Source organism: Apium graveolens, unplaced genomic scaffold, assembly GCF_009905375.1.
Source record: "Apium graveolens cultivar Ventura unplaced genomic scaffold, ASM990537v1 ctg9145, whole genome shotgun sequence".
In the NCBI taxonomy this organism is placed as follows: domain Eukaryota; kingdom Viridiplantae; phylum Streptophyta; class Magnoliopsida; order Apiales; family Apiaceae; genus Apium; species Apium graveolens.
In genome coordinates, this window is record NW_027421776.1 from 51,841 (window position 1) to 73,198 (window position 21,358).

The 21,358-nt window shown below is 37.9% G+C and overlaps 1 protein-coding gene across 1 annotated transcript; it reads right to left on the reverse strand.

Moving 5' to 3' along the window:
- Positions 1 to 336: 336 nt before the first annotated feature.
- LOC141705632 (uncharacterized) lies at positions 337 to 735 on the reverse strand. The gene has a single exon (XM_074508523.1). The coding sequence runs from the start codon at positions 733 to 735 to the stop codon at positions 337 to 339; it is 399 nt and encodes a 132-aa protein (XP_074364624.1).
- Positions 736 to 21,358: the final 20,623 nt, after the last annotated feature.

Below are 21,358 nucleotides of genomic sequence, written 5' to 3' on the forward strand. Positions count from 1 at the left end.
GTAAGTTGTAGATTCCTAGTAAACATCTTCCTGTAATCTGGTTAAGATTATTCGTTGAAGAAACAATAGTGTTAAGGCTATTACTTCCTACAACACCACTGAAGACGTACTTCCTTGGTTCAAGGTCTATTCCTTCATTTAATTTCTTAAACTCTAGAATTTTTCCTTTTTTATAAATATGCGGGTGCATATTAGTATTTAGAACGACTACAGATGATCCAGTTTCTGACATAAATCATCAACTCTTCTGGACATACTATGAAGTAATTCTTTATTAGAGGTATTAGAAGATTCACCGACCTCTAAGGTTCTTCCTCTAAAACTCATTCTAGGTTTTTATCCTAGAATTGGTTTATTCTTTGCAATATCAATTGCCCAAGAATTATCTAAAGGACTGATATCTGAAAATTGCTTTTCTTCTACAGATCCTATTTCCGAGAATACATCGTCCAATTCGATATATTCGTTTTTCTTATAGTCGATGCTATGATGACTATTAGTTAAAGCATAAGCAACAACATAAGTTAAGCTAAATACTTTATCACCTGCATTCATCAGATTATGTCTTTCAAAGTCATGCACGAAAGATAATATCTGATCAAGATTTTTAGTTTCTAAACTAAAACCAAATTTAGGATAGACAGTAAACATGAATTTTTGGTATGCTAAATTACCTCTAGCAGCACCTAAAATACAATCTCTTCGATCATTGATTCTATTATCTATTAAAGCCATTTTAATAGGAGAATATATTCCTTCCTGAAATTCTGCTTTAAGCAAAATTTTTATAGCACCTAAGTGAACTACGCTGATAGTAGATCTTATCTTAGAGTCTATTTTCAACAAATTTTTGGTTATCTCTTCCTTAGTGATTAAAGGTAGATAAACTAAACCTGTAGTATCTTTTATATCTACATGCATTTCTTTGGTAGAGATATAATAAAAGATATTGTTTTTTCTTTTAAAACAATTTAACATAGCTACCATGAAAGGCATATGTCATAGGCCTATTTGTATATTCGAGGATTTAACTCAACTCAAATAAGAATGTAATAAGTAAATAGTGGATCGACTGTCAGAGAGATCTCACAACGTAACATCTGTCAGAGGATTCAGAAACAAGGTTCATCTACAGACTTGACGAAGTACTTCACTGAAAGAAGCTCAAGGAATTGATCAAGCCTCAGTGATATAAATCAAGATTGTGGATTTAATCAAGTGACTGAGATCTCGTCAGAGTATCATTAAATTACAAGGATTTAATCTGAAGAAAATCAGAGTATCAAAGTCAAGGCATGTAATAACCCCAAAATTTTTCAACTTTTTGTAACCCTTGTGAATAGTGTTTTAGCTGAATGAGAAAACTTTTCGCGCCACACTATGTAGGGGTTCTGTTATGGATATTCTGGGATTTTATTAGTACTCTATGAAGTATATAAGTGTATGTAAAGATCGTCAGAATCCAATTCCGAACACTTTGGTTTTTCCCGGAAATCCACAAGATACGGAGAGAATTGAGTATAAGGTAACAGGATAAAAAGGATTTAAATTTAAGGATTATATTAGAGGATCATAAAAAGGAATATAATGTATTGAGAAAGGTTAAGGGAACCTAAGTAATAAGATCCCGGGTATGATCCTTCAAACGATAAACGAGAACGAAAGTTAAGCGAACCGTATAACAGATCAGTGGCCATTAGGCAAACGATTAGGAAGTTAATCAAAGGGATTAGTGGGAATGATGTCATCCAACCAATAGAAAGAAGACAAGGAAGGAAGGATGACATCATGAGGATGAGGTAAGCATGACATGGGAAGGAAGGAGGTGTGGTTGAATAAGGACCACACAAATTCAAGGGCAAGGTAGTAATTTACTAAATCAAATACAAATCAAGCCAACCAAGCTAGCAAAATCATTTCATCAAAAAAATCAAAAACAACCAAGGCATTTGTTCTTAGGAGCTCTCGGCTTTTTACATTTTAAAGGCATAGATTTTTCAAAAATCAAGATCCAAGCATCCTAAATTGGTAAGAAAATTCCCTAATCATCTTTATGCTTAGTTATGGCTATATCATGAGTTTAAGCCATTAATTCTTTCTCTAACTTCTTCATTTAATCAAGGAAGAAGACAATGAATAGTGTTTTCAAGTTTTTAACTTGAACTTTTTCTTGTTTTTCTTGAAGATCCAAGCTTTCCTAAGGCTTCTCAAAGCTTCTTAAGGCTTCCTAGCTCCACCCACCACTTCAAGGAAGGTATACCATTTCCAAACCCTAGGTTCATATATATTATAAGGTGATTTTGAGTAGTGGGTTGATATTGTATCTTGTTGTTATGATTTAGAGTTTGAGATTTGGTATGGTAGTGATTGGAATGGTAATTATTGTGGTTTTGATTTAAAAGAACTTAAGAATGATTAAAGTTAAGTTTAAGCATAAGTATGAAAGATTAAATTGAATTGGTTGGGGTGGTTATGATGTGATAAGGATGGAGGATGGTTGTATGTTGGATTTGAGGTTGATTTGGGTTGTTTGTGAATGGGTTAAAATTTGGAAATCACGTAAACATAGCCGTCGTAACGTCCGATTTTCTTTGGACTGTTTTTGTGCATAGCATTAGGACCCGAGAACCCCCTGCTAGATTGTGACCACTGCCATGTTTAGATAGCTCATGTTACGAGCTTCGTTTTGATATGTAGTTCGTTCGATTCCGATTTACGGTTTAGGAGAAACGACCGTTTCAAGTAACGGCGTTTCGCAAACGAAACTTTTTCCCTCGCCTTACTTTGGAATGTAGGTTAAAGACCAAAAAGGGTTAATTAATGTGTGAAACATTTATGGTAAGTGTGTTAGGCAGTTGGTAAGACATTCGCGAAAGAATCGTTTTAAAACTCGTAAAGGTTAAATTATTAAAAATGGTGGAGCCGAGGGTACCCGAGTGACTTAAGCGAATCGGTGAGCGCAAAACAAGCGTTAGAGTCTAAGTTAGTTAAAGCATAGATTTACAAGTGATTTTGGTTTAATTCCAACTTACTTGTTGTTTATAGGTTATCAGACTCGTCCCGAGCCTTTCTCACCCCCAAGTCGCTCAGGCAAGTTTTCTACCCGTTATACTGTTGTTGTGATGTATATATGTATATGCATGATCTTGCGATAAATGCATATTTGTTATTAGCAAATTCTTGCGATATATTGTAGCATGTGATATGGTATATATGCATGCCTGTTTCGTATTCTTTTCATATATATCTGTTGATTCAGTTGTTAATACCTATGCTAGAGGATAGCGGTATCTTGCATATACCCTTAGTATAGGGACTCAAAGGTGAAAATATTTTCTAAAACCGGGAGTCGAGGATCCCGAGTAGATTTTATATGGATATGGATATATATATATATATATATATATTTATATATATATATGGTTATAGTTTTCCAAACTATTAATCGAATAAGGTTTATTCGATAACTTTAAACTTCATTTTATTATTGAATATTATTTCGAATATTATTCGAGGGCTTATGACTCTTTTATTTATTTATCTGAATATTATTTGAATATTCATTCGAGGGCTTATGACTCTTTTATATATTATTATTGAATATTATTTCGAATATTATTCGAAGGCTTATGACTCTTTTATATTATTTATGAAGATTATTTGAATATTCATTTGAGGATCTATGACTCCGATTATGTGCTGTAATATATTCTTTATTTTATTAAAGAATAAGGTATAAATAATCAAACTTATTTTCGATTATTCAACTAAAGATAGTACTTTTATATAAGTATATCTTTGGTTATTTAATATCCATTTCAAGTATAAGTTTTAATACTTCTACTTCGATTATTTTTATAAGGATTATCTTTATGAGAATATTATTTAAATAATAATATTCAGGCATTTTTCTAAATATACTGGGGACTGATTTACTTCATTAAATCAGCTTTACTCCAAACACTCTTTAAAGTGTTTTCGAGTCTTCAAAATGATTTTTAAAAGTTAGAGCGGATCCCAAAACTCATTTTTATATTTAAGATCTTCCTTTTTAAGGGGATTTAAATACTCGCTCAAAACCTGGGGAATCCGGCTCTGTGGTGTATTTTATATTCACAACAAGGTTGCTGTTTTGATAAATGAATCGATTACTTACCCAATATTCGGGAAGTAAAATTCTTGGAACAAGTTAATCCATTAACAGGCATCGCCTGGGAAATATCGGTGAGTTTTCCTTTCCAACTAGATACGACTTCTTGGTGAAGCCGTATCAACAAGTTTCTACTTGGGGAAAGGGGGAAACGAGCTTTACGTTTCAGAGTCATGGATTTCATCTGAACTAGGAGTGGCGTAAGTGGTCGAGTAGCGCCGGCCCAGCCTTATTATATTGGCCCAAATGGCCTGGAAGTTCCGCTAAGGCGGTCCATTCCTTAGGAGTTCAGTGTTCGGTTGACAAGTAAATCCGACAGGTTCTCCTCTACATGTAGAAAATGGTGGGGTTGTACTACTACGACTGATCATCGTAAGTGGTCTTCCTGGCGCGGTAAACTCCCGTAATGAGTTCATCATCCATTTGGATAATTCTGCAACACTACCCGTAGCATTTCGATCGAAAGGCTACTAATGGGTGGTTGCCGAAGCATTGACAGGGTCAAACATTTTTATTGGTGTATCCATTGAATGAAGTATCTCGTAACTTCATCTCTTTTCAAAATATTTCAAAGATCAAATATTTTCAAGTTTTATTTGTGGTCTCATCTATGGGATGACCTCGTGAATCTTATAATACTTTGAACGGTGATAGTTCAAGTAGCTTTATAAATGATATAAGTGTGGGGAAGTATTGGTAACTTCATTCCTTGTTTTTACTTATATCTAGTAAGTAATTATCTTACACACGATAAAGATTCTAGTAAGTATCCATTTAGATACTTATATTATTGTTATCACTATATATATTATCTTGCGAGCTGTAAGGCTCACTCTTGCTTTATTTCTTCATCACACAACAACAGTTAGGAGAGATGGCCAGACTCCAGCAGACCCAGCGCAAGCGCGTGGGAAGCGTCCCGCGTCTTCCCGATGATGTTGTAGCTGCTATAGCTGCAGAGGTAGATCCATTGTAGTTTAGACCATCTACTTTTGAGAATCAAATTATGTATAATTATAACTTGTGGCAGATAATGGCAATTAACTGTAAATTATCAAGTAATCGTTTTGGGTTGTAATAATTTTAAATTGTGGATTCAAAGACTTGTACTTATTTCAATTTCATCTTGAGACTATAACGGGTTGTGGTGTGTGTTAGTGTGGGGTCACAGTATGAGGTTATTTATTATTAATTAAGTGAAGTGATATTATGGAAAGAAAGACCGTGACAACCCGGATCCCCGACCCCGGATCTGGGGGTGTTACAGAAATGGTATCAGAGCTAAGCGTTATAAACCTCAGAGATGATGCGACGATATAATAATAAACTCACAAAGATAATAAGAACTCTTGCCAAGTTCATGGTCGGACTACTTAAAGTAGTGCTGACAGTTAAAACCCTTACGGGAACCCTTATAAGTATCATGATAGTAACTTAGCTCGTTTAATGTGTAGGTGCCTGAGATAGAGGACCCTGAGATGTTCGAGCGTGAGCATGATGAGGCATTGCTAGATGTTGAGGATCAGGAGGAGCCTGAGATGGAGGAGGATGAGGAGGACCCCTCAGAGGAGCCTGAGACGGAGGTCATTGTTGTTTCAGATGAGGAGGACCCCTCAGAGGAGTCAGAGACAGAGGTTATTGCTATTCCAGATGAGGAGGACCCGGATGAGGTCCCAGTAGCTGAGGAGCGTGTTGGACCTATGGTAGTGTATGCTGGTATCCCTTTACCCACACTTCCGGTGGTCAGAGCCCCTACCCCTCCACCACTATCTTGGATTCCTGATGATGACAGCTCAGAGACCCATACTTCCGAGCCTAGGCAGACCGAGGAGGCACCCTCAGCGGCTCCGGATTCACCACCTCTTGACCCTGCCCACAGGCAGTCTTCATTAGCTCATGGATATGTTCAGGATGTATTGAGGACCCGAGTGGCTGTTGCCGAGGGCCGACTAGATGAGGCCAGGAGGGAGTTGGATGCAGAGAGGGCGGGTAGGCGTACCCGAGCTTATGAGACTAGGGCTTCTATACCCCGATCCTTGAGGAGGGAGCTTACGGGGATAGAGCTCACAGCCCGAGCGAGGCTCAGATCGCTCCAGGGGGACAGGCATGGTAGGATCTCCAGGCGGCAGGCCGACTATATCTTCCGTCGTGCGATGGAAAGGGTTTGGGAGCTGACCCGCTCCGGTGTGTGATTCAGGATTGATGATGGAATAGTCTAGTTGTCTAGTTAGCCGAGGCCTTAGTAAGAGCCAATTTTCCGGGATAGTTGACTTGTATATAGCATCCCTTTTTCTGACTAGACAGATAGACTCTTGTGTATCACTTTTGGGACAGATGACTGTAGCACTGTTGTACTTTTGACCAGATCAAACTATGTATTTCTCGCATTATGTATATATTTGTTTCCTTTCGGTTCAGCTCCATAGTGACGGGATCACTATTTTTATCATTATTATTATTACTGCACTTCGTATTAGAACTTTCTTAAAATAATAGAATTGCGATATACGTTCTCCCCATTATAAGAGCTGTGCAAGGCACAATGTTGTATATGATTGTGACCTAATGTTGAATTTTCCCAATGATTGTTTTTATTATTATCAGAATCATGCCGCCAAGAAAGATTGGAACTAGGGCGAACCCTGGATCTGAGGACCAGGGAAGCCATAATCAGGACAATAGAAACCAAGAACACAGTGAAGAGAAAGATGAGGATTATGTGGAACAGGATGACTCCCTGTATGAAGAGGAAGAGGAAACATATGATGTTGAGGGATTTGAGATAGAGGCTGAAGAAGGAGAAACCGAGGTTGAGCAACCAGTACCAAACCCAGGCATGGATCCCATGAGCCAGTTCATGCAACTCCTAAGGCAGAATTTGGAACGTCAACCCAACCCACCCCCTCAAGGAAGTAACAATGCAGTGGCAAACTCTTTCAGGGCTTTTAAGTCCCTTAAGCCCCCTGAGTTCCACGGATCAGCCAACCCAGTTGAGGCAAGGGCATGGTTAAAGGAAATGGAGAAATCTTTTGAGATTTTGAGTATCGATGAGGCACAGAAAACTGTATTTGCTACCTACCTTCTGAAAGGAGAAGCTAACTACTGGTGGGAGGCCAAGAAAAACATGGAGACAGATGCTATAATAACCTGGGAGAGATTTAGTCAGTTATTTCTGGGGAAGTATTTCCCGAGGTTTATGGAAAACCAGATGGAGCTCAAGTTCTTGGAGCTAAAGCAGAATAACTTGTCTGTAGCAGAGTACGAAGCGAAATTTACTGAATTATCAAGGTTTGTGCCGGAGTTTGTGAGCACCGAGGAAAAGAAAGCTAGGAGGTTTCAGCAGGGACTGAAACCATGGATTCAGAATAGGGTGGCAATCCTTGAGCTTACGGACTATGCCACTCTGGTGCAAAAGGCAACGATTGTAGAAGTCGGAAGTGAACAGATGCAGAAGGAAAGAGAGAAGAAAGGAATAAAGAGGAAAAGTATGAGCATGGGTGGAGGTTCCGCAGGAAGGAGCTTCCCAACTAGATTTAATCGAGGAGCAGTGTCCCTACCAGGAAGGAATACTGGGTTTAAGCGACCAATGAGTGTGAGTGTGAGCCAGGGCGGCCAGAAGTCAAGAATGTCCTATTCCAACCAGTCTCGACCCCCATTGCCAGCCTGTAACATATGTGGAAGGAATCACACTGGGGAGTGTAAGGAAAGGCCAGTAACCTGTTTTAAGTGCGGTCGGGAGGGCCACTATTCAAATAAGTGCCCATCATCAACCCCTGCCGTCGTTCCAACCACCAATTGTCATCAGTGTGGACGCCCGGGTCATTGGAAGAAGGAATGCCCAATGAACAAACCAGCAGCTTCGGGAGCAAGCAGGGCTGCTTCTAATAAGCCACCTACTGCGAGGACTTTCAACATGACAGTCCAGGATGCTATGAAAGATTCAGATGTGATAGCAGGTACCCTTTCTCTAAATTCAGTCAGTGCAAATGTTTTATTTGATTCGGGAGCAACTAAATCTTTTATATCAAAGGACTTTGCGCGTAAGTTAAGACTTAAGGCTAAACCCTTGATAGAACCCTTACAAGTAGAAATAGCCAATCATGAAATTATTCCTGTTAACCAGATTCACCCCGCCTGTGAGATAGGCATAGGGGAGCAATCTTTCAGTGTTGATCTGATTCCTTTTAAATTAGGGGAGTTTGATGTGATTTTGGGGATGGACTGGCTATCTAGCAACGATGCTCAGATAGACTGTAAAGGGAAGAAAGTTAAGTTAAATGTCCCAGGGAAGAAAGAAGTTATATTTAGAGGAAAGAGGCAGACGCAGAAATTTTTGACTATGGCCCAGGCCAAAAGGATGCTACGAAAAGGAAGTGAGGCTTACCTAACCTATGTGGTGGACACGCAGAAGGAGGTGCCCAACTTACAAGATATTCCAGTAGTCAACGAATTTGAAGATGTATTCCCACAAGACCTTCCGGGATTACCACCCGATAGAGTGATTGAATTTGCTATTGAGTTGGCCCCAGGGACGGCGCCAGTTTCAAAAGCACCTTACCGGTTAGCCCCGTTAGAAATGAAGGAATTAGCTATCCAATTGCAGGAACTCTTGGATAAGGGTATGATAAGACCCAGTGTGTCTCCGTGGGGAGCACCAGTTTTATTTGTTAAGAAGAAAGATGGGAGCATGAGGTTGTGCATAGACTATCGAGAGTTGAACAAGCTAACCATAAAGAACAGGTACCCATTACCTAGAATAGACGATCTGTTCGACCAGCTAAAGGATGCTGTTTATTTTTCCAAGATCGACCTGAGAACTGGATATCACCAACTAAAGATTAAACCTGAAGATATTTCCAAGACAGCGTTCCGTACCAGGTATGGGCATTATGAGTTCTTGGTAATGTCCTTTGGATTAACCAACGCCCCAGCGGCTTTCATGGATTTAATGAATAGAGTATTTAAGAAGTACTTGGACAAGTGTGTGATAGTTTTTATCGATGATATTTTGATCTACTCAAGGACTGAGGCAGAACATGCAGAGCATTTGAGGATAGCTCTAGGAATACTCAGAGAGGAGCAGTTATATGCCAAATTCTCAAAGTGTGAATTCTGGCGGAATGAAGTACAGTTTTTAGGACATGTGATCAATAAAGAAGGAGTATTGGTCGACCCCTCCAAGATAGAGGTGGTCTCAAATTGGGAAAGGCCAACCACACCCACAGAGGTGAGGAGTTTCATAGGATTGGCCGGCTACTATCGTAGATTTGTACAGGACTTTGCGAAGATCGCAGCCCCTTTGACACGACTTACTCGTAAGACAGAGAAGTTTGAATGGACGGAGAAATGCGAGAATAGTTTTCAGGAATTAAAGAAAAGGTTGATAACGGCTCCGGTATTGGCATTGCCGGATGGAAAAGGAGATTTTGTGATATATAGTGACGCGTCGCACAAAGGATTAGGATGTGTGCTTATGCAGCACGGTAAAGTTATCGCGTATGCATCGAGACAACTGAAGGAATACGAGATTAGATATCCTACTCATGACCTTGAGCTCGCGGCAATAGTATTTGCTTTAAAAATTTGGAGGCACTACTTGTATGGAGAGAAGTGCGAGATTTTCACAGACCATAAGAGCCTCAAGTACATATTTACGCAGAAAGAGCTTAACATGCGCCAGAGGAGATGGTTAGAACTAATCAAGGACTATGATTGTGAGATTCTCTATCATCCAGGGAAAGCCAATGTGGTGGCTGATGCCCTTAGTAGAAAGGAAAGACTCAGAATGATAACGACTTCGGAAGAGTTGATAAGGGATTTTGAGAAAATGGAAATAGAAGTAAAGGTAACCGGAACCGAAACTGAAAAGCTTTTTGAGATCTCAATGCAGCCAGAGTTATTGGAAAAGATCAGATTGTGCCAGGAGAAAATAATGAATGAAGGCAGAGAGTCAATGACTGAAGAGGAGATCCATACTGAGAAAGATGATAAAGGGATAATGAGGTACTCCTACCGAATTTGGGTTCCGAATGTTCAAGAACTTAAAGATGAGATTTTGGATGAAAGCCATAGTTCAAGGTATTCCATTCACCCGGGAAGTACCAAGATGTATAGGGATTTGAAGGAATATTACTGGTGGCCCAACATGAAGAGGGACGTAGCAGAATGGGTAAACAAGTGTTTGACTTGCCAAAGAGTAAAGGCAGAGCACCAGAGACCCAGTGGACTTTTGCGACCCCTGGAGATTCCCGAATGGAAATGGGAACAGATAGCGATGGATTTTGTTGTAGGCTTGCCAAGGACGAAAGCCAATCACGACGCCATTTGGGTAATTATAGACCGACTGACAAAGTCAGCTCATTTCATTCCTATCAATGAGAGATACACAGTCGATAGACTGGTGGACATTTACCTTAAGGAAATAGTGACGCGACATGGAGTCCCAGCGTCCATTGTCTCAGACCGAGACCCTAGGTTCAACTCCAGATTTTGGAGGAGCTTTCAGGAATGTGCAGGGACCAAGTTAAATATGAGTACCGCGTACCATCCCCAGACGGATGGACAGAGTGAAAGGACCATCCAGACACTAGAGGATATGTTGAGAGTCTGTGCAATAGACCTTAAAGGAAGTTGGGATGATCACCTGCCGTTGATCGAGTTTTCTTATAACAATAGCTTTCATGCTAGCATCGGAATGCCGCCTTATGAGGCCCTATACGGAAGAAGGTGTCGATCTCCCTTATACTGGGATGAAGTAGGAGAGCGGAAGATGCTCGGACCCGAAGTGGTCCAAAGGACCAAAGATATAGTGGATCTTATCAGAGGGCGACTTGTAGCAGCCCAAGACAGACAGAAGAAATATGCAGACCTAGCCCGAAAGGACAAGGAATATGAAGTAGGGGACTTAGTACTGTTGAAAGTATCCCCTTGGAAGGGATTAATGAGGTTCGGAAAGAAAGGAAAACTAAGCCCAAGATACATTGGACCCTTTGAGATATTAAGACGGATTGGAAAGTTAGCTTACGAGCTAGCCCTACCCCCTAATTTGCAACAAGTTCATAATGTGTTCCATGTGTCAATGCTAAGGAGGTATCATCGGGATGCCAGGCACATAGTGGAGTACGAGCAGGTGGATATGCAGCCAGATCTAACTTACGTGGAGAAGCCAGTAAGGATTATGGATAAGAAGGAGCAGGTGCTTCGGAACAAAGTGATCAAGCTAGTCAGAGTACTATGGCAGAATCATAATGTGGAAGAATCAACTTGGGAACTAGAGAGCACAATGCTAGAAAAGTACCCCCATTTGTTTTCTGTTTGATTCCGGGACGGAATCCTTTTAAGGAGGGGAGACTGTAATAACCCCAAAAATTTTCAACTTTTTGTAACCCTTGTGAATAGTGTTTTAGCTGAATGAGAAAACTTTTCGCGCCACACTATGTAGGGGTTCTGTTATGGATATTCTGGGATTTTATTAGTACTCTATGAAGTATATAAGTGTATGTAAAGATCGTCAGAATCCAATTCCGAACACTTTGGTTTTTCCCGGAAATCCACAAGATACGGAGAGAATTGAGTATAAGGTAACAGGATAAAAAGGATTTAAATTTAAGGATTATATTAGAGGATCATAAAAAGGAATATAATGTATTGAGAAAGGTTAAGGGAACCTAAGTAATAAGATCCCGGGTATGATCCTTCAAACGATAAACGAGAACGAAAGTTAAGCGAACCGTATAACAGATCAGCGGTCATTAGGCAAACGATTAGGAAGTTAATCAAAGGGATTAGTGGGAATGATGTCATCCAACCAATAGAAAGAAGACAAGGAAGGAAGGATGACATCATGAGGATGAGGTAAGCATGACATGGGAAGGAAGGAGGTGTGGTTGAATAAGGACCACACAAATTCAAGGGCAAGGTAGTAATTTACTAAATCAAATACAAATCAAGCCAACCAAGCTAGCAAAATCATTTCATCAAAAAAATCAAAAACAACCAAGGCATTTGTTCTTAGGAGCTCTCGGTTTTTTACATTTTAAAGGCATAGATTTTTCAAAAATCAAGATCCAAGCATCCTAAATTGGTAAGAAAATTCCCTAATCATCTTTATGCTTAGTTATGGCTATATCATGAGTTTAAGCCATTAATTCTTTCTCTAACTTCTTCATTTAATCAAGGAAGAAGACAATGAATAGTGTTTTCAAGTTTTTAACTTGAACTTTTTCTTGTTTTTCTTGAAGATCCAAGCTTTCCTAAGGCTTCTCAAAGCTTCTTAAGGCTTCCTAGCTCCACCCACCACTTCAAGGAAGGTATACCATTTCCAAACCCTAGGTTCATATATATTATAAGGTGATTTTGAGTAGTGGGTTGATATTGTATCTTGTTGTTATGATTTAGAGTTTGAGATTTGGTATGGTAGTGAATGGAATGGTAATTATTGTGGTTTTGATTTAAAAGAACTTAAGAATGATTAAAGTTAAGTTTAAGCATAAGTATGAAAGATTAAATTGAATTGGTTGGGGTGGTTATGATGTGATAAGGATGGAGGATGGTTGTATGTTGGATTTGAGGTTGATTTGGGTTGTTTGTGAATGGGTTAAAATTTGGAAATCACGTAAACATAGCCGTCGTAACGTCCGATTTTCTTTGGACTGTTTTTGTGCATAGCATTAGGACCCGAGAACCCCCTGCTAGATTGTGACCACTGCCATGTTTAGATAGCTCATGTTACGAGCTTCGTTTTGATATGTAGTTCGTTCGATTCCGATTTACGGTTTAGGAGAAACGACCGTTTCAAGTAACGGCGTTTCGCGAACGAAACTTTTTCCCTCGCCTTACTTTGGAATGTAGGTTAAAGACCAAAAAGGGTTAATTAATGTGTGAAACATTTATGGTAAGTGTGTTAGGCAGTTGGTAAGACATTCGCGAAAGAATCGTTTTAAAACTCGTAAAGGTTAAATTATTAAAAATGGTGGAGCCGAGGGTACCCGAGTGACTTAAGCGAATCGGTGAGCGCAAAACAAGCGTTAGAGTCTAAGTTAGTTAAAGCATAGATTTACAAGTGATTTTGGTTTAATTCCAACTTACTTGTTGTTTATAGGTTATCAGACTCGTCCCGAGCCTTTCTCACCCCCAAGTCGTTCAGGCAAGTTTTCTACCCGTTATACTGTTGTTGTGATGTATATATGTATATGCATGATCTTGCGATAAATGCATATTTGTTATTAGCAAATTCTTGCGATATATTGTAGCATGTGATATGGTATATATGCATGCCTGTTTCGTATTCTTTTCATATATATCTGTTGATTCAGTTGTTAATACCTATGCTAGAGGATAGCGGTATCTTGCATATACCCTTAGTATAGGGACTCAAAGGTGAAAATATTTTCTAAAACCGGGAGTCGAGGATCCCGAGTAGATTTTATATGGATATGGATATATATATATATATATATATATATATATATTTATATATATATATGGTTATAGTTTTCCAAACTATTAATCGAATAAGGTTTATTCGATAACTTTAAACTTCATTTTATTATTGAATATTATTTCGAATATTATTCGAGGGCTTATGACTCTTTTATTTATTTATCTGAATATTATTTGAATATTCATTCGAGGGCTTATGACTCTTTTATATATTATTATTGAATATTATTTCGAATATTATTCGAAGGCTTATGACTCTTTTATATTATTTATGAAGATTATTTGAATATTCATTTGAGGATCTATGACTCCGATTATGTGCTGTAATATATTCTTTATTTTATTAAAGAATAAGGTGTAAATAATCAAACTTATTTTCGATTATTCAACTAAAGATAGTACTTTTATATAAGTATATCTTTGGTTATTTAATATCCATTTCAAGTATAAGTTTTAATACTTCTACTTCGATTATTTTTATAAGGATTATCTTTATGAGAATATTATTTAAATAATAATATTCAGGCATTTTTCTAAATATACTGGGGACTGATTTACTTCATTAAATCAGCTTTACTCCAAACACTCTTTAAAGTGTTTTCGAGTCTTTAAAATGATTTTTAAAAGTTAGAGCGGATCCCAAAACTCATTTTTATATTTAAGATCTTCCTTTTTAAGGGGATTTAAATACTCGCTCAAAACCTGGGGAATCCGGCTCTGTGGTGTATTTTATATTCGCAACAAGGTTGCTGTTTTGATAAATGAATCGATTACTTACCCAATATTCGGGAAGTAAAATTCTTGGAACAAGTTAATCCATTAACAGGCATCGCCTGGGAAATATCGGTGAGTTTTCCTTTCCAACTAGATACGACTTCTTGGTGAAGCCGTATCAACAAGTTTCTACTTGGGGAAAGGGGGAAACGAGCTTTACGTTTCAGAGTCATGGATTTCATCTGAACTAGGAGTGGCGTAAGTGGTCGAGTAGCGCCGGCCCAGCCTTATTATATTGGCCCAAATGGCCTGGAAGTTCCGCTAAGGCGGTCCATTCCTTAGGAGTTCAGTGTTCGGTTGACAAGTAAATCCGACAGGTTCTCCTCTACATGTAGAAAATGGTGGGGTTGTACTACTACGACTGATCATCGTAAGTGGTCTTCCTGGCGCGGTAAACTCCCGTAATGAGTTCATCATCCATTTGGATAATTCTGCAACACTACCCGTAGCATTTCGATCGAAAGGCTACTAATGGGTGGTTGCCGAAGCATTGACAGGGTCAAACATTTTTATTGGTGTATCCATTGAATGAAGTATCTCGTAACTTCATCTCTTTTCAAAATATTTCAAAGATCAAATATTTTCAAGTTTTATTTGTGGTCTCATCTATGGGATGACCTCGTGAATCTTATAATACTTTGAACGGTGATAGTTCAAGTAGCTTTATAAATGATATAAGTGTGGGGAAGTATTGGTAACTTCATTCCTTGTTTTTACTTATATCTAGTAAGTAATTATCTTACACACGATAAAGATTCTAGTAAGTATCCATTTAGATACTTATATTATTGTTATCACTATATATATTATCTTGCGAGCTGTAAGGCTCACTCTTGCTTTATTTCTTCATCACACAACAACAGTTAGGAGAGATGGCCAGACTCCAGCAGACCCAGCACAAGCGCGTGGGAAGCGTCCCGCGTCTTCCCGATGATGTTGTAGCTGCTATAGCTGCAGAGGTAGATCCATTGTAGTTTAGACCATCTACTTTTGAGAATCAAATTATGTATAATTATAACTTGTGGCAGATAATGGCAATTAACTGTAAATTATCAAGTAATCGTTTTGGGTTGTAATAATTTTAAATTGTGGATTCAAAGACTTGTACTTATTTCAATTTCATCTCTGAGACTATAACGGGTTGTGGTGTGTGTTAGTGTGGGGTCACAGTATGAGGTTATTTATTATTAATTAAGTGAAGTGATATTGTGGAAAGAAAGACCGTGACAACCCGGATCCCCGACCCCGGATCTGGGGGTGTTACAAGGCATGAAGAAACGTCACGGAAGTTAGTCACTCATGAACCAGACAGTACATCGAGTGTCAACGTTGAAGTGGTGGAATTGATTCATAATTTTCAGTGATTTTCAGAAGATTTGCATAAGAATGGTTGCTGCTCAAGAGTAGAATTAATTCTCTATTAATTAATTAAGTCATCTAATTTAATTAAGAAAATAAATTATATCTATGAAGAATAATTTATTTATTAATTAAATTAATTGATTAATTAATTCTGAATTAATTTTAGGAATTTTCAGAAGTTTAATTGGATTAAAATCAACATTAAATCAGCAAGACAATTGAAAATGAACTAGCATGACAATCAGGATTGTCATACCGATTGTCATGCTAGGCTATTTCAATAGTCTCACCGAATGTCCTAGCAGCTAAGAGGATTGTCTTGCTAGTTCATTCTAATAGTCTTGCTAGTTCATTTGATTGTCATACCGAAAGTCTTGCTGAGCTCAGGATTGTCATTCCAGTTTAATTCAACTCTGTTGAATGGTTTATAAAGAAAAAGCAGCTGCAGGAAGAAAAAAAATCCAATACAAAAGAAGAAAACCAAGAACAGAGCAGCCGCCTTAAAATATAACATCCTTCATCTGCTTTATTCAAGATCATAATTTCTAGATTGTAATGTTAAATCTAATCCACTAGAAATCTTTATCTTGTTCTTGTATAACAATCTAGCGGATCAAAATCCCTAGAACTTAATCTCAAATCGCGTTTAGCATTTGATTCTAATTATTACAAAAATAGAAAAAGTTCATGTCGAATTTATTCTAAATTTGTGATAATTAATTTGAGATTAATTCCTTGTAATCGATACAGTTGTTGTAACACCTTTCAAGTTTAATAATATTCTTATTTAACTTTAATTTTGTTTCATATTTTTTATCCCGCATTTTATCGATTATTTGGACTTTTTGTATTCAACCCCCCCCCTTCTACAAACATATTGGGACCTAACAATTGGTATCAGAGCCTTCTGATTAACGAACAAATCAAGATCCTAGACTTTTATGATTTTTCAACTCCTTGAATTTTTATTCATTCAAAAATTCATAATGACTTCACAAAAAGTTGGAACCGTTAAAATTCCACAATTTGATAAAGAGAATTATATTATGTGGAAGAAGAAGATGCTCTTGTTTTTACAAGCGGCAAATCCCAAATATTCAAACTTGTTAAAGAAGGGGATAAAAACTCCGATGGTTATTGAACCGGAGGTAATAGTAGATGATGTAGTGATCACCAAAGCCAGAACCTATCCAAAAGATCCTGAAGATTTCACTCCTGCTGAGAAGGAAGAAGCCTCCTTGGATGCCAGCCTTCAATTAATATTGATTGATTCCCTTGATCCCTTGATGAACAGACATGTGATGAACTGTAAAAATGCTAAACACATGTGGGAAACTATAGAGGTAATTAATGAAGGCACAGAGGAAGTTAGGGAGAACAAGTTGGAAATCCTAACCTCTGAATATGAACACTTTAAATCAAATCCAGGAGAAGGAATTACTGAAGTGTTTGAGAGGTACAATGCGTTGATCAACAACCTGAACATCAATGGAAAGTATTATTTAGTCAGGGAGGTCAACAAAAAGTTTCTTTTAACACTACCAACTCATCTTGAACATAGAATCACTGCCATTAGAGAAGCTAGAGATCTGAGTGAGATTTCTTTGGACAGGCTCTATGGAGTGTTAAAAACCTATGAGTTGGAGCAGATTCAACAGAAGGAAGTCTACGGGAAGGATAGAATGGTCAGCACATCTACTGCACTTGTAGCTGAAGGTCAACAACAACAATAATCTCAACAGGTAGAGAGAATGGTACAGTTTTCCAAGGGTGAGGAAAATGAGTTAGTAGTAGAATATGATCCTCCTACTACAAATCAATCAAGTGATGATTTTTATTCCTTGGAAGAGCTGGAGCAATTGGAAGATGAATCAATGGCCCAAATTGTCAAGAGATTCTCCAACATCAGATTCAGGAGAAATCCCAAGCTTAAGTACAAGTCCAACTACAACAAATTCCAGAAAGGTGGATCTTCATCCTCTAACACCAGCAGTGGTGGATACAAAACAGGGATGGTTGATCGAGGCACCATTAGATGTTATAACTGCAATGAGTTGGGACACTTTGCCACAGAATGTAGGAAGCCAAAGCAAATAAAGAAGAACTCTGAGAGGGCTTATCTGGCAAAGGGAAGAAGCTGGGATGATACTGACAGTGAAGATGAAGAAGAAGAAAATCTTGCTCTTATGGCTATTGAGGGAAAAGCTTCATCGTCAAGAAAAGAGGTAAAACTTACTGATGCTGAAATGGTTTATCATCTAGGAGGTAACTTAGATAATGCACATCGTGATAATGAACTGTTAAGTTCACAGATCAAAGACCTTGAGAAAGAGGTCAATAAATTAAGACTTGTGCATATTAATCAAGACAAATTAAAAGAACAAGTATCTTTTCTAGAGAATAGAGTTAATTGTTATATACAACTCGAAACTATTCTCAAAGACAAGATCACCGGTCTTGAGACTAAAGTTAGAGCCTACTTCAATTCTTGTTCGAAGGCTAAAGAGTTCTATAGTAAGCAAGTTGTTAATAAAACATCTGGAATAGGTTATGATTACAGTGTTGCTATTGGAGAATTAGGCATAAACTCCCCTCCTCATGTCTGTGCTAAAGGGAGGGAAGTACCACATGTGCTTAAGGGTGTTGATGAACCCCTCTATAAACCATCAATTGCTGAACCATTTGATGCGACCTCTTCTGTTATTCAAGAACAAATACGTGCTGAGGATCATGCTAATGAGAAGATTGTTTCCAAGTCAAGTGAGTCGAAAGTACCAGTCAAAGTTGTGAAAGCAACTAAGACTAACTCAGACACACATGAGTTGGATAACAATAATGCCATGTCTACCATGCATAAATTGCCTGCTATTAATCACTCTCATAAAGCATGTGGTATTGTTAATTGTATGTCTTGTGCTTTTAAGTTGATGTATGCTTATTTTAATGGTAAGCATGTTTCTAGTGATAAGACTACTCCTCGTCAGCATGTGAATAACAAGAAGCATGATAGGTCTAAGACTGCTAGTCCTTCTAAGGCTAGAAAGGAGACATTTGAGCCTAAGCCTAAACAAAAATTTGTTAAAGCTGTTTACAAGGTCAAATGTCCAGTCATTGAGAAAGTTGAGACCATTAAAATTAAAAATATTGTTTTGCCTGACAAAGGACAGTTCTACAAGTATGTCGGGCCCAACCAAGCTTGGGTTCCGAAGAAGGGTTAATCCATTTGTAGTGCAGGGCATTAAACAGATAAAACCGGGAATGTGGATTCTTGACAGTGGATCATCAAGACATACAACTGGAGATAGAGCCCTGCTATCAAATGTGGATTGAGAAAGCTGGCCCCCTGATTACCTTTGGAGATAACAGCAAAGGTGTATCCGAGGGATAAGGCTGTTTGTAAGCTGGTAATGTTATCATTGAACTTGTAAATATTTTTTTGTATTTTATTTTATTTTTATTTTATTTTATTTTATTTTACTTTTATTTTTATTTTAGTTTATTTAAACCTTATGCAACATAACAGTTGGTATCTAAAGTACCTGACAAGTATCGGTCAATGATATTTTGTTAACATTATGTTGCAGATATTTGTGAGCTTTTGACATGAATGAGAATTACTTAGACTTTACCCTAAGTGATCAATGTTTTATCAAAAACTCATTCATATTGAAAAACAAATCAAACTTCTTTCTACATTAGTGATTTCTTGTTTCATGTAAAATCTTTTGAAATCATTATTGTACATCATTTTCTCTATAGTGCCATATAATTCTGTGCTACAGGTTCAGTCTCCAATGACTTTCTTTCATTGACAGTCAAGAGGTTGAAAACCCACAACATCTATCCCAGACTGTAAAGACAAACACAAAAACAGAACCAACCAACACTTTCTTACCACTAAATGTAGTATGAATGAGCGTGAGGGAGATAGTGCCTTAGTGCACCACATAAGGAAGGTTCTGTAGTCAACCCAGTAGCTCTGTCTCCTACAAAGATGAGTAGTATTTAAACCGAGACAACTACTAACCCCCATACATCTTCTCAAAAAGATGTAATGGTTGAAAAGGCACAAAAATAGTTACTAGATTCATTCTCTCAACAGGGTGCATCTATTGAAATTTGCCTGTCGGCCAGGGTATCCGATGTAGTGTCACCACCTCAAATATAAATAATTCTTAATGCACAAGGAAAGGTTACACACACAAAGGATGAGTTGACGGAAATAAGAGTTTTGACCATTTTAAGGTCAGATTCGATTCTTCAAGGTTCGTTATTGGACCAATTGCATTTACAGGTGTTAGGAGAGGATACTGATCCAAAAGCCATATGTCAGTGGTCAGTGTCTACCTCCCCATGCTTAAATCCCCTGGATGCATCTGCGGATAGTGGATCTGACATAAGCGCAGATCGGCAACTTGTTGACAATGATTCAGATATTACCTGATATGTCACAAGGAAATGTCTTCACCGACATTAGAAGGGAACTTTGATCTTTATGCTAAATTCGATGGATCATTGTTTACCTTCCCAGAATTCAAATCTGGAACCCTAAAAGGGAAACTAGCAACTTGTAAATTATGACTCAGATTCATCTGACGAGTTTAACAAGGATGGGGATTTGTGAACTCCCATTACACCACCTATGACCTCCTTAAGGATGGCTAAGGTGATTTTCCTTGCAGGTACAGCTGAAGTTATGGAGCTATGAGAGGAGTGATACACTTGTGAGATTGAGTGTAAACACGAGTGGAGAGGAGAGTGAAACACATGTGAGGTACACAAAACAGAATCACACACTCACAGTGAGGAAGAAAGAGAAACTACTTGTTATTTCTTTTCCAGCCAAGTGGAATATGAGAACTCCTTCAGACAACGGCATACATTCCTTCACTAAGGGGGAGATAAAAGCTTAAGTAATAGTTTGGAGGATTCCTTAACTAAGGGGGAGAAATAGCAGGGAGTAAGGAAAAGGTAAAGATCATGTACACTACACTAGGTGATCTCCTTCAAGAAGTTGATTATCATAGGGGGAGAAGCAAGAGAGATATGTGGTTCTCAACAGGAAATGTGGTTGTACAAAAGAAGATGAAATTACTTGAAGATATGTTCAGTCTAGAGGAACATTTATTTGGAATCTGGATAATGTTAAATGTCATCCAGAACTTTTCTACTATTTACTTTGCATTTATTTTTATATCTTTTTCTTATTTGTTAGTTGAGTTATCCTCTAGGTATTTGTGTGTTATTGTCTAACAAACAAATAGGGGGAGATTGAAAGGCATATGTCATAGGCCTATTTGTATATTCGAGGATTTAACTCAACTCAAATAAGAATGTAATAAGTAAATAGTGGATCGACCGTCAGAGAGATCTCACAAAATAACATCTGTCAGAGGATTCAGAAACAAGGTTCATCTACAGACTTGACGAAGTACTTCACTGGAAGAATCTCAAGGAATTGATCAAGCCTCAGTGATATAAATCAAGATTGTGGATTTAATCAAGTGACAGAGATCTCGTCAGAGTATCATTAAATTACAAGGATTTAATCTGAAGAAAATCAGAGTATCAAAGTCAAGACATGAAGAAACGTCATGGAAGTTAGTCACTCATGAACCAAACAGTACATCG

What these genes read in the sequence shown, in the direction of transcription:
- LOC141705632 (XM_074508523.1), bottom strand. Translation starts at nt 735, where the DNA reads ATGGCTTTAATAGATAATAGAATCAATGATCGAAGAGATTGTATTTTA.